Source organism: Gasterosteus aculeatus, chromosome X, assembly GCF_964276395.1.
Source record: "Gasterosteus aculeatus chromosome X, fGasAcu3.hap1.1, whole genome shotgun sequence".
Lineage (NCBI taxonomy): Eukaryota > Metazoa > Chordata > Actinopteri > Perciformes > Gasterosteidae > Gasterosteus > Gasterosteus aculeatus.
In genome coordinates, this window is record NC_135698.1 from 2121983 (window position 1) to 2134580 (window position 12598).

Genomic DNA, 12598 nt, shown 5'->3' on the forward strand with positions numbered 1-12598 from the left:
GGTTGCTTTTCTGCCTCCCTCTTTGTCATTTAGCTGCTCTCGTACATCTCTGGAATTTAGATCAATTGTTAGAAATGTTTTTGTGAACATTCGGCCACAAAAATGTGATTTATTATCTTCTGAGTTTGAGGGTTAAAGTGCTTCAACACGTTATCGCATGGGAAGTAGTCCGGCTTGTTGGCACTTTTTCAGCCACATCTACCGGATGTCCTTCATGAGCTTCCACTCACGTCCAACAGAGTGAAAAGACGGAGCACTTCTTCAGTGGAGCGCAGGACAGCTGCTCCCACTCAACAGGCCCGAGTGAGAGACCACAGATCACAGGCCAGTGCTCCTCTCTCTCTATATGTGTGTGGATATATTATTATTATTATCACGTAGTAAGTAACCCTTGTTGTTTGAGGTTTCGGTAAAGCATCCCAAACGGAGGACAGGGGGACGTGTCACCACCAGCTTGTGAGAGCCCGATTATTCTTAACCCACTTAATTTCACTGGGCTGCACAGAGCTCGGGCCACTGCTGTTGTGAACGCTGAGTTCACAGTATGTGAACACAAACACCACTTCCTTCGCTTTCCTCGGAGGACCGACCTTCGACCCCAGCGTCTTGCTCCCAGCATCGAGTCCGACACATGAGGCCCCCCGGGAGCTCGACTCCGTGTGCTCTACAAGGTCCCTGCTTTCCTTTTGCTCCGTTCCCTGTATATTGTTTTTAACTCTGAAAGTCTAAAAATACACCGGGGTGCGGATGTTGCTGCTGCTGTTACGTAAGCATTCGGGGGCTGAAGTGTCAGGAATAAGAGGTTGTGCAGAAAGTTTCTGGATCTCGGTTCTCACAAAGTAAACAATCGCCAAGAAGGGACAGTTTCCTGGAACAGCTTCAAAGAGAAATATAGACCCAGAATTCACTTGGAGCTTTGTGTTTTAGTCACTTTTTAACATACTTGAGGAAAGAGTTCACAGATTTCCCGGCCTCCATTTTTAAAGCTAACAATTGCTGCAATAAAGTCACTTACTAGGACTGTTCCGTGTTCATATACATTCATGCAGTTTTATGCATCAGTGGGAAGAAAACGTCCCCTCATCCACACAGATGCATCCTGGAGGACGTCCGTCCTAAACATTCCTTATGCAGCTGCAGAGTAGAGGACATTTGACTGCATGTCATTCCCCTTTTCTCGTGCCCCACATTTCCTGCCCATCTCTCGCTCTCTCCGCTGTCACTGTGAAAACACAGGCAGACAATTGCCGAATGTCGGTGTTGGAAACCACAGGAGCCGTCAGTGCGTCCCACGCTGTCCGGAAATATGGACGCGGACGGATTGCTGGACGGGCCCTACGGGACCCAGAACAAAAATGGCGGGAGAGGAGACTCAACATAAAAACAATTCCAAAGAGACACGGAGCAGAGAAACAAGACCACGAAGAGGGACGAAACAACTACAACGGACCGAGCGTCAACGGCAACACCGATTAAAAACAAATGTGCTCTTTTATTTCCGGCGGTGAATTGGTTTGGTTGAGAGGAAAATAATACGAGCTACTGTGGCGTCTCCCAAGTACAGGACCAAAAACACGCAATCAGGAGATCTCGTTCCCTCCTCGTTTTGTTGCCGTGACCTTGTTGAACGCAGCATTCGCTCACAGAGAAAAGCAAACCGCGATAACAACAGACACAGAACAGACCGTTGTGTCGAAGCAGTCTGGCGTTGTCGAGTTGGTTACACACGGGGGACGATAGTTCAAGAGGACTCGCCTGTGGGATGTTTGTATTCCGGTAAGACGGTGCTCTGAAACTGACCTTTAACCCCCTGGCTGTGTCAGCCAAACACACCAGAGGACCTGAGAACTTCAGCTATGCATCATTAACACGTGCGTACGATGGCTTTACCGAAGCACGCTAACAGTCGCTCAGGAGAAGTGATGAGTCGGCCATTGAGGAATAGTGTGATGCAAACAGAAATATGTACAAAAAGGTGTGATTCACCAACATTTCTTTTCATTTTATGTGCCGCTTATCCTTAGCTGGTTGCAGAGACGGACACACACTCGCTCTCCACTCACACAAGGAAGCATCCGGAGAGAACCTGGCGGCAGAGCATGATCACTTCACAAATAAAGCAGACGGACCCAAGAGCTTCTTTCTGTGAGGCAACAGTACCAAGTAACACCGTGCCGCCCAGTGCATACACGCATACACTCATGCATACATGCATACGCACATGCATACATGCATACGCACATGCATACATACATACATGCAAGCATAACGAGGAATTGGGCTGATCTGCACGCACAGCGTCCCACTACTGACTGCATAACCATCTGGCGAAGAAGCAGTTTTGTTGCTGTGGGTTTCATGTGTGGCGAGTAGAGCGCAAAGCTTCTGTCCCCCCCCCGTTGTCCCCCCACGTTGGGGGTGTTTTCCTGGCTGTGCCTCTTCTGCTGCCTGTCACTGGATCACTACGGGTCCTCAGAGCTGAGCTTTGGTTCCCTTCAGTCTGCAGCCTCGCGTCACGTAGCACACACGGACATACTTGTGTTGACCGGCCGTATGAGGGAGCGGTTTGGGAATGTCTGCGCCATGTTGTCCTTTCTTGTAACATGCAGAGCGGACGAGAGGTTGGGTGTGTGTGTGGAGACGGGAGGGAGAGAGGGAGGACGCCTCGTGTTCATCAGGGTTTTATCGTTGTCTAAGTTTAGATCTTGGCTCTCGGGCAGCTTCTCAAGTAACAAGGCGGCGGTTTGCCTCTGGCCGCGAACGCGCGGGGGCTTTTAACGGGAGACGACCAGCAGAGCCACCGGGAAGTGGCAGGTCGCTGGAAGATCAGGAGGAGGAGAGAAGAGGAGAGGGGGAGGGGCCTCTTCACGCCAGGTGATATCATAGAACGTCTGTGACAGAAGACACAGGCGGAGAGGAGGCGGGAGGAGAAGCACAAGGCGGACTACTTTGTGTGGAAACATCTCCCCGCCGTCTCTGCTTTCCACCTGGACGATGGCCGAGGAAGCAGAAGGGAGAGGCGACCTCCCTCCGACCCCCGGGTCGGAGCAACAGGCCCCGCACTTTCTACAAGACGTCATCTTCCACGGCAAGTTTAAGGTGAGTGTGACAGAAGGAACCCGACCATCGAAAAGACGTCTTTTCAGGGACAGTTGTGGACCCGTCACAAATATCCAGGAGACATCAAGTATACTGTGATTTGGGATGGTAGTATTTTTTTATTTCAGGATAAAAAACAATAACAATTTAAAAAGAAACAAGATATCCCAGTCATGTTTACCCCCCAAAAACATTAATAGATATTTATAGGCCTTAGAGAAATGTTTGGATTTGATAAAACGTTGAGGCCAAAGGACACAATATTTCAGGGATTTGCTCATTTTCTGGTCCAGAGTTCGACTTTGCACCGTTGCACAGGCAGTACAACACATACTACTGAAGCACTTTCATGCGCCACATCTCAGATGCCAGCTGCCTTCTACTCACAAACGCCAAGCAGTAAACGTGACGTACGTGACCCGCTGACGTCGCACCCTGGCCCTCCATCGCTGCCTTCACCCACGAGGAAGATCAAAAGCAAAAAGGTCGTTGTGCTCACTGACGGGAGACGTCTCCCTGCACTTAACTGCAGCTAAAATATGGGACTTCTTTGGTGGTCCGCGCAGCAGAGGGCTCATAAAAATGAAGGAGACCCGGGACTCCCTTTGTGAAACATCACAGTGTGCGCGCCAACAAACCAACAACTGCGGAACAAAAAACATTTCTCTTCTTTTGTTGTGACATAAAAAGATGTGGGGGATGTTTTCTGTCCCTGTTTTATCTGTGAAAACATTTATATGTATACAAATATACCAATGCTATACAGTAATGGTTAGCAACAGTGTTGAGAATGTTACTGTTACTGTTGCACTGTCGAATTGTTATTTTGCCTTACTTATCTCCTGGTATCAAAAATAAGTTATTCCTTCTATCACATTTCGCAGTGTTATACATCCATGACACATTTACCTGCAGACGTCATGACACTAATTGGACAGCTCTGTAACATTACAGTCGGGACTTTCTTTTGGCTATCAATGGACTTAAAATGTTTTAATCATTGCTGTGGTATAATTTGAGTCATAAAAAAACAACAACATCAGAATTATTCTCTTACTGGCTTAAAAGATAAAGTATCGGTGGTCAGTATTCACTTTATATTAGATACCATCATTTGGATCTACTTCAACGACTTGTTTTCTTCTTTCTATGTTTTGACCTCAGACAAGTAAATAAAACTATTTTTAAATAAATACTATAAATAACTATAAATAATAGTCAATTTAGATCTTTTTTAAGCACACAATTCTAGACAGATGAGCATTGGTTTTATTAGATGGATTATTGGTTTTCTTTTCTCCTCCAGCTGAATTAGTAAAGGGAACAGAATTTTCCCACCTCAAGGGTCATTGTGAAGGAAAAAGCAAAGATAGCTGCAATATATTAAGTGTTTCTGTAAAATGAATAGCAGCTTTATGTCCTGAGAAATCTAAGCAGGTCTTTTTTCACACTCTAAAATAATCTTCTTTGTGAATGTCGACGTATTTGGCCAACTGTGAACTGGATCCCACATGGGGACCAGCTAGAACCCCCCTAGGGACAAGGTACTAAACGGATATTAAAGTGTAAACTGGGTGTTCCCCTTTCCAGAGGCTTATGAGTAGACGTCATAGGGAGAAATACTGTATGGCGCAGCTCATAATTCACACACTATTTATGTCTCATATAGAATGTACAGGGACGGGTCACAGACTGATGGCCACAGGACTGCCCCCCCCCAAACTCCCAAAACCATCATTTGGATCCATGCATCTAAATTATAGAAAATATATAGATGTTTTCCCACAAAGCAGAAGGGAAAATAAGGGTTAATCCAAACGTAAACTTCACCGGCAGATTTAAGCGTCTTAAGAAGTTAAAATCCATAATTCATGGAATCCACAAAGAGCCTTCAGTTGACCTACGGATGACCTCCAGACATCTTCAGCTGAACAATTTCCCATAATTCATTGTATCCATTCTTTGTGGGCTTCTTTCTCATGTTTTTGTGGATGATGTTTCTATCTGATGGTGGTTCCGTCTGATGGTGGTTCCATCTGATGATGTTTCTATCTGATGGTGGTTCCGTCTGATGGTGGTTCCATCTGATGGTGGTTCTATCTGATGGTGGTTCCATCTGATGGTGGTTACATCTGATGGTGGTTCTATCTGATGGCGGTTCCATCCGATGGTGGTTCCATCTGATGGTGGTTACATCTGATGATGTTTCTATCTGATGGTGATTCCATCTGATGGTGGTTCTGTCTGATGGTGGTTCCATCTGATGGTGGTTCCATCCGATGGTGGTTACATCTGATGATGTTTCTATCTGATGGTGGTTCCGTCTGATGGTGGTTCTATCTGATGGTGGTTCCATCTGATGGTGGTTGTCCCTGGAGTGGTCCTGCGGTACAGCTGGCTTACTACTCGCAATATTTGAATAATTTCTGTCGTATGTATTGTGCATCTTTTATCTTGTTCATTCTGTACATTGTAGTCGGTCCATCCCGGGAGAGGGATCCTCTCGTTCTCCCTGAGGTCAATCTTCCCTTTTTTTCCAAATTGAAGGGTTTTTCATTTTTTGGGGAGTTGTTCCTGTGCCGATGTGAGGGTTTCGGGATAGAGGATGTCACATGTGTACAGGCTGTTAAGCCCTCTGAGCTTGCACAGGCTGAACGGTTTGGATTAGTTTGTTAAAATCTGCAAGAACAAATGAAAGTTTGATTTTGATCTGCTCAGGGTTTGATGTGAACATAGCATTAGCACTGTTCAGCAGCCGACGTGAAGGAGACTATTGTACGCTGTCTGCCCAGCAGCGAACAGCAAGCAGACGAGCAGCTTGTGAACGTAGCGGGGCATTGATTCTAACCCCTCATTTCCGGGTAGTGCCATATGGAGGCTTAGTCCCGCCCCCTTAGCATCACTTTTTAATGGCTTAGATTTACGTTCGGGTCACTTAAGGCAACCGGGGTTAAGTTACTGACGTTAGGTATGGAAGGTTGTTTGTTTGACACAATCCAGTTGCTGAAGAACCTCCAAGCCGCTGACAGATGTTTGTCGGGTCCGCTGTACATGCAAAAAATACATATGTACATTCCATCCAATGGCCGGAAACATTACAACTGATGTTGCTCTGTGTGTGTAAATAGACAGAGGGACCCATATCTATGACGCCCTATTTCACAGCTGCCAACTCTTGAGTTTAGTTCAGAGTGAAACAGTCCACTTACAGGGTCATTGTCCGGGTCAACCTGAACAATGAGAACATTCAAACATTCCAGAAAATCCCCCAAGGAGAACATTTGATCAGACTTTGAACACAAGGAGAATTTATTTGTGTTAAAATGTTTTTCTCTTATTTCAAATACTATTGAGGGCTTGGTTGAAAAATTAAAAAATAAATGATACTGACAATTTAGTTAAAAATATTTTTTTGATGTCCCCCTAAAAGGCCACAATATCATATAGTCTTCTAATATGGTTGCGGGAATAATAAACATCCAAGAGTATCAGAAAATATATCAAAATAGATCAACAGTATATTTACGGATATTTTCTGTAGAATATTGTACACCTCTAGATCCGCTATAACTCAATGTCAATATTATAGACATGAAGCCTCCTCAGGGAAACATCTTGGCTGCCAACTCTTTATCTCTCCCCCCCCCTTCTGACTCAGCTGCTGAAGGCCCTAACCCCCCAGGAGAGCTCGCTGTGCCAACACGGCCTCTTCTTCCTGGATGGTCAGCGGCGCGTGGACTACGTCCTCAGCTACCCCTCCAAGAAGCCGTCCTCGGGGCGCTCCGGCCGACCGGCGACCCACCTGCTGACCGAAAACGCCGTGGCCCGCAGCCTCCGGCGTGGCCCCCAGAGCCGCGAGCGGCACATCCCACAGCACCAAGGACAAAGGGCAAAGGAGCCTTCGGGGGTCGACGTGGAGCTGGGCTGTCCAGCAGAGACCCTCAATGGCCACGAGGATCAAAAGATTCTCCGCAGGGAGGAGTTTGAGGGGAAACTGAGGGACATGGGGTTGGAGCTGGAGAAAGACGAGGAGGTGAGTTTACTTCTTTATTCATATCAGGAAACATTTATTACCAAAATATGTCAGACACTCAAGGAATTTGACTTGGTGGTTGGTGCATAACACCAGACTGTGAGACAACATATAACAAAAATATAATACAAAGTAAGGCTATGGGTTAGTTTCAAAATGAATGAATAAAAGATAAAAATGTAAAAAAAAAGTATGTGCATGTGGAGTGTGATCTATGTTTTTAATGTACAGCTTTTTTTCCGATTTGATGATTTTAATGTAGTGCCTTTGAGTGTTATGAAAAGCGCTATGCAAATAAAATGTATTATTATTATTTTGTTACGCCTTCTCCCCTTCACATAAGAGCTGTACTTGATAGTGTCTGTAATGAAAGGGAGGGGGCTGGGAGGGATGATCGGGTGTGACCACCGTGATGTTGTGTAGGGAATAAAAAGCATGTTTGTCTGAACTGCAAAGCAAAATGATCAGACGGACGACCACAATCAGTCAAACACTAAATATGCAGAGAGGAAACCAAGATACTTTATGGATATGATATAAGGTAGAAGATATCACTTTTACATTTACTATTGGTTAAATTTACCATTTGGACTCTAAATAACAGGCACATTCTATGGAAAACAGAGTTTGGTGGAATGGGCCCAAGTAAGCAACTCAATTTCTATTATAAAGTAGTTGAAATTAGTTTCACCTGGCAACATAAAGTGGAAGAAAATTTAACAGACAGGGGCCACGTGGCCAACCTATTTGAGAAGTAGGGAACTATTTCTGCTCCAATATGAGAATGGACTGGGACAAATTAGAGAACGGCAGGCTGCCACAGTTTAGTTTAGTTATTGTCACAATGTATTTCTATGTTTTCAGTCTCCTGGGACAGCATGTGCATTCTGCATAAGTTGGAAGTGGAAATATGACATTTGAGGAGCCCCAATAACCGTCCACACAAACATTTTTAGAAGCGTTTTATTGACACTTTTCCCGTCTCCTGGACCAGACACTTAAATATATTACCAGAGATAGGGGGGTTGGGGTGGGTGACGGTGTCCTTTTTAGTCTCTTTGAGACCCCCTAGCTTCCAGTCTATTTCTGTGGCTTGTGGTGAAGCGTAACCTGCATACACAGCTGTTGGAATCTCACAAATATCCCGTTTCAACTTTTTAACCGCATCTGTATTGATTAAGGACCTCAGAGTCCCCCCACTCGCTTTGGTGGGGGTGGGAAACCAAATCAATGTCATGTTACTGTTGTTTTCTTAACTTGTTTAAGGTTGTCACTTAGGTTGTGCATCATTGGGGATAAGAATATAATCTTTATTAGCATTTTAAAAATAAACAATAAAAAAATGAGTTTTATGATCCGTTGCACTTCTACTTGGCTTGACTTCAGAATCTCTTCTGATTCATAAAACTGAAGGTTTCCCTTTGTAACACAGACAACAGCTGAGCACTGTACTCAAATGTTGCTACTGAGGCAACTTGAATCAAGGGGTCTGGGACCACCGTATTCTGCACACTGACTAAATTACTGCTGGAGGCGTCTATATACTTTTACTCTTTTGCATTCTAAACATATCGTTGGAGATATGGCTTACAAGGTGTTTCTAAGGATTTTTTTTTTTGCATCAAATACAGTTTGATGTGTTTTCCACCGCCTTTAAAAAAATGTGGTGCTGGCAAAAATATGTTGGGAGAACCATTTGAAGCATTGCAGAGGAGGTTTGGACACCCAAATGTGCTCTTTCAAACACATTTGGGTTCCCTCCAGACTTCCTGTGTTTGGAGATTTTTAGGAAGCTTGTCTCATCAGGACAGAGGAACAGGTGACGGACAATATGCAGGCCTTCAGGATGTGACATCTGCTACGTCCTTGCAACGGTTCCGTAAACCTCTCCTCCTCCTTCTCATCCGTCTCTCACGGAGATCTCTTGTCCTCTTGCCTCCCCTTGTCTTATCCATGTCCCTTGTGCGTCCACCGAGGTAAACTATGACTCAGGTGGTGGAGGAGTTCTTTTTTAAGGGAAATCTGGCTTTGCATGTAGAGTGACGAACACATGTGTACAGGAAGTTGATCAGACGATAGATTGAAGAGGAAATGCTGGTAATTCACTACCGGTGAAGCACTTTCACAAGAAGCCTTTTTTAGTAGCGACACAGCTAACTAAGAAGTTAGGAGACATCCACTTGCAGGGTTGCAGCTCAGATATATTAGTGTATACATATGGGCGTAAAACTGTAGTGTGTAAGTGATATTCTGCCTATGTATAAGATGTCCTGATGCCAGCATATAAATAGAAAATAAGGCCCTGCACAGCAGGGCTGACCTGAGGTAGTCTCTTCATGGAAGGCCTTGATTCTTATTTTCCTGAAACTGGGCGCAAGGTTAAATGCCCACTCTGGTCTGTTTTGGTGAGCACAGGCGGTAAACTAGGCTGAGCCCAGTGTAATGCTGGAGAACAGTTAACTAGGAGCAACCATTGATAGGTTAATATATTCTATTAATCAGAGGTGTCAAGTAACGAAGTAAAAATACTTCGTTACTGTACTTAAGTAGAAATTTTGGGTATCTATACTTGACTGGAGTATTTATTTTTCAGACGGCTTTTTACTTCCACTCCTTACATTTTCACGCAAATATCTGTACTTTCTACTCCTTACATTTTAAAAACAGCCTCGTTACTTCCGGCTTGTTGTAGATAAATGTTGCTATGCGGACGGAGTGCATTTGATTGTGTTTGGATGAGAAGTATAAACATTTAGCATCCAGACACCCGGTTGGTTTCCTCCGCGATGCGGCGGCAGATCGGAGCGACACCGGGTGGGAAAAGTGGTCGGTGGAAAGTTGGTATTTAGCGACATGGAGCCTCCTCCTCTTCCTCCTCTTCCTCACGCCGATTCCATGTAACGTTAGATGAGTATCTTCATGACCGTGGGTTTGTCCTAAATGTTTGATTGAGAGTCCGGCACAACACAGCGACTTGCAAGCAGCGTATTAAATAAAGTGACGTGTGTCTTAATGCGGCGTTGCAGATGAACACAAAGGGATTCTGTATTTGCTCATGAAGCCTGAACATTCTGGTTCTTTGACCAATGTTTTGATAACTGACCGCTGCCAGTTCAGCGTTTCCCATCATTATAAACAGGGGTGCACCCCCCCACCCCATAAAAAGTCAGACCCCCCCCCATGACGTAGTGAACCTGAGGAGACACTGCAGTCTACCTCATCAATGCGAACAACGTGTGTGTGACTCATGTCACTGGAAAATGGGTTTTGTTTTTATCTGTTTAAGTCAGAGACATTTGTTGTTGTTGTTGTTTCCACCATCCCAACGGCAGGTCACGTGATCTGCAGGCACCTTGTGATCACATTGTAACGGACTGACGTGTTGTGTGAGCGAGGTTACGCATTAAGAGTTTGTCCTTAATGGAATTTCTTACATTACTTTTACTTTTATACTTTAAGTAGTTTTGAAACCAGTACTTTTATACTTTTACTAACCCTTTTAAGTAAAAAGCTTGAGTCGATACTTCAACTTCTATAGGAGTCTTTATAAACCCCAGTATCTGTACTTCTACTTGAGTAATGAATGTGAATACTTTTGACACCTCTGCTATTAATTCATCTCCTAATAATGTATTGATACACTGGTGCTGGATATCCATATTTTTATTAAAACACACAACAGAGTTTAACACAAGGCTGCCTATTTTCAACAATGTCTGAAATGCTTCCACAATATTACAGCTTGCAAGAATCTAGAATTACACTTAACCGAACTCAAGGAGATATTGTGTCTTTCCAAATGACCCCAAAACTATAGAAAAAACAAACTGTGAAACCTGGAAATCCCACAAATGATCAGTTTCGGGCAATGCGAGCTTTTGCAACTGGACAATTATGGTGGACGTCATGAGCGATGTGAATGAATGAGGTGGGGCCCGTTGCTGTTTACATGCACGTACAGCGACTATTTTTCTCTGGAAATGCGATACACAACGCTTGGTGGCTACAACTATTTTGTGCTGAAAAACAGCTATTTACTTACTATTTATAATTTCGCTGGTTACAGTAGTTACCGTCGAGATCGAATCACCGATCCTTTTATCTGCTCAACATCTGACAATGTGGCTGTGACAATAACGTTGGCAGTGAAGACATACGGTCCAACAGAAAGGGGGACTGTAGAACCTTTTCCAGTGATAGTCCACATGGATTACGGTCTTGCTTGCCCCCCCTGGTGTGTCTTTTTCCAGATTTTTGACATTTAATCCATTTCAGAAGGTTTCCCTTTTGTATTTCCAATGACATAAAGTGCATTAAGGGGTAGTTTGCTGTCTGTGTCTCTTAGACCAAGATTTCCGGGGTGAGCTTTGTCAAGATTCATGCTCCGTGGAACATCCTCTGTCGAGAGGCTGAGTTGATGAAGCTGAAGATGCCCACCAAGAAGGTAAGACTCACTGTCTGTTTTCTTTTTTGTCCCGGGTAAAGAATAAAGGAGACACTTTGTTTCTCAACAATATTCAAAGTACCCTAACTTTGCTTCTGTCTTTATGTATGTGTATAATGTAACTATGCAGTAGTGATGGGAAGTTCGGATTACTCTAAAATATTCGGAAAATTCGAATAATTTTACGATCCGAATATAATAGCCAATTCCCTGGCCCAAATACGGCCACTGCAAATACGTATCATATTCTCATGTGGGTTCTTGCATGTAAGACAGAAGATACTAATTTAAAAGAAATTCCTGCATTAAAATAATTCGTTATGACAGTTTGGATGGTTTGAAATGGTCATTTATTATCACACTAGCATTTAATTATCGAAACAATTACGCTGCACTGACTAAGGAAAGTACAAAAAAGCTAAAACAACGAAACCTGTAATTATTACTTGTGAACAAATATCATTTATGTCTTGCTGAAGCTAATCACGCAAAAGTGAACGAGGTAAACAAATCCTTTCGGTTTCCTCTTCTGAGCCTTTGCAGGTCACATGAAAAAGGATCCAAAGACCCGTACCTGAAAAACCCACTCGGGTTTGAACGAATCATTTCTGTTTCCTTGACTGAGACTATGCAACAGTCCCAATATGCGGCCACGAGAAAATGAACGAATGTCTCTGAGAGGACTCGTTACTCCCGAGTCCTTGTAAGGATTCAGTCAAAATGAACGAATCGTTCACGAACGATCACTACTATGCAGTACAGTCATTGTTTTCCTAGTTAGTCGGTGACCCCATGTTGGGGTTATGCTTGTATAGAGCCTAGTTTGTGCAGAACGTAGAAGTGTGAAAAGGCCACTGTGCATATTACAAACAGAAGTATGTGCCTGTTAAACATTTATTTAGAGAGATTTATTTTCAAAAAGAAACAGCATGTAACGTTAAAGTTAACTGATACGTCGTCCTTGACTGGTAGTATTTTCAGTAGTTCATGGACTGAATGATTTAAATAACCGCTGAAATCCA

General features: G+C 43.8%; 1 protein-coding gene across 4 annotated transcripts in view; it reads left to right on the plus strand.

The window, feature by feature from the left end:
- Positions 1-224: 224 nt before the first annotated feature.
- Positions 225-12598, plus strand: part of LOC144383665 (anoctamin-1-like) — a 31489-nt gene continuing 19115 nt past the window's right edge. For 3 of the 4 annotated variants that reach the window (XM_078082129.1, XM_078082130.1, XM_078082132.1), the window contains exons 1-3: positions 225-3099; positions 6758-7132; positions 11478-11576. In XM_078082129.1, coding sequence (XP_077938255.1) covers positions 2995-3099; positions 6758-7132; positions 11478-11576 — 579 coding nt within the window. In that variant the 5' untranslated portion in view covers positions 225-2994. Of the gene's footprint in view, positions 3100-6757; positions 7133-11456; positions 11577-12598 lie in introns of those variants that run through there. The other variant, XM_078082131.1, reaches the window with a different exon arrangement.